Source organism: Echinops telfairi, unplaced genomic scaffold (genome assembly GCF_000313985.2).
Source record: "Echinops telfairi isolate 266 unplaced genomic scaffold, ASM31398v2 ScPeMD7_46;HRSCAF=168, whole genome shotgun sequence".
Lineage (NCBI taxonomy): Eukaryota > Metazoa > Chordata > Mammalia > Afrosoricida > Tenrecidae > Echinops > Echinops telfairi.
In genome coordinates, this window is record NW_022103944.1 from 794,970 (window position 1) to 796,653 (window position 1,684).

General features: G+C 50.4%; 1 protein-coding gene across 1 annotated transcript in view; it reads left to right on the plus strand.

Moving 5' to 3' along the window:
* LOC101657084 (protein S100-A7-like) overlaps nucleotides 1-1,281 on the plus strand; it is a 3,465-nt gene extending 2,184 nt beyond the window's left edge. Inside the window, exons 2-3 of the mRNA XM_004717910.2 lie at nucleotides 3-127; nucleotides 1,117-1,281. Of these exons, the coding sequence (XP_004717967.2) occupies nucleotides 3-127; nucleotides 1,117-1,281 (290 nt within the window). The remainder of the gene's footprint in view (nucleotides 1-2; nucleotides 128-1,116) is intronic.
* The last annotated feature ends 403 nt before the right edge of the window (nucleotides 1,282-1,684 follow it).

Below are 1,684 nucleotides of genomic sequence, written 5' to 3' on the forward strand. Positions count from 1 at the left end.
AGCTGAGAAGTCCATCATGGGCATGATCGACCTGTTTCACAGATACACTGGACAGGATGACACAATCGATAAGCCTGGCCTGCTGACAATGATGAAGGAGAATTTCCCCAACTTCCTCAGCGACTGTGTGAGTGGGCTGGATGCCCAATGTTGGGCCTTAAGCTGGATCACCTGTGGGTTTCTGATCCTGAATCTAGCCGTGCATCCCAGCTGTCTACCCCGGGTCACACTGTACTGCACACCCCAACCCATCCTAGGGCCACCCCAAGTACAGAAGATGCTCTGATGAACAGAGTCTCAAGCTGAGAGTCAGAAGCCCTGGGCTCTCCTTCTACTATTTGCAGCTCCTTACTGTGTGACCTGGGCAAGTCGCACATACACTCTGAATGTCTTCCTCTGTTAAAAAGGCAAGCTAGATCTTATGTCCCTGGGCCAGTATCCAGAGCAAGGGGAAGATGTCTTAAATGGGACATGATTTGTAAGCGGACAAATGTGATACAGATATAAAAGGCTCTTAGCAGCGGAGTGGTTTCATTTGAAAGTCTATCATGGGCTAGCTTTGACTGCAGTCACCTCCACCCATGTGCCTCAGAGTCTCCCTCCCCTTCACTGGTTCCTATGGGCTCAGTGGGACCTTCTTAAGCTGCAGGGCAATAGAAAAGATAACATAGAACACGTGGACATAAGCCTTTGCATTTGGCCAGCATTATTCTCACACTGGGGTTTCTTGTCGAGTGTGTGGGACTTCCTGGTAAAAAGTCTAAAAACCTGGACCCCAAGGATAGGAAACCCAGAACTCGTGTGGCAGGGTGGGAAGGAAGAGAGAAAGGAGGGAGAAATGGGACCTCAGAGGAATGCAGATGGTGCCTGGTGGGATGAGGACCCCTGCCTCCCTTAGTGGTATGGCTCCTGCAGAAACTGCTCAGCATGCTCCTGCTTCCTATCTGGGGGCTGTGGGGTTGAGGGATCTGTAGGGAGCAACCACCCTCCTCTCTCACGGATTCCTATGCCATGGTCACATCCTCCCCCTCACCCCTCCAAGGCATTTCTGCCATTCGCAACCCAAATCTCACAGGTAACAGGCTTTCCCTTGTTTGCACCTTTTTCTTTGCCCAGGAGAAAAGGAAGAGAGATTACTTGGCCAACTTGTTTGAGAAGAAGGATAAGAATGGGGATAAGAAGATTCAGTTTTCTGAGTTTCTTTCCACTCTGGGAGATATCGGCACAGACTACCACGACCAGAGCCACGGAGCACCGCCTTGTTCCGGGGAAATCCAGTGAGCCTGGTGCAGCCCAGAGGCCTGCCAAGCTCCAACAGCAATAAAGTGTCTCCTTCCACTCACACTTGCCTTGTTGCTCGTTTTCTTTGGGGGTGTTTATCCTTGGACAGAACAGATGGTTGCTGGTTCATTGCTTTATGGATTATCCACTAGATACCAAAGGTCTTCCCTGAGAAGATCACTTCTAGAGGGCTGTACCAGTGTCTTGAGACCAGATTAGAACTCTCCTCTTCTATTAGGCCTAGTGGTTGCCTTCCATTCCCTGCACCTGAAGTTAACTGGTTCCACAGCTCAGGGTACTTGGACAGTGAGCACGCTAGACTATGTGTTTGAGTCCAGATGGACGCTTACTCTCTGTGCCGCTTTTCTGAATTGCGTGGACAACAGTGTCCTGAGCATGAGAG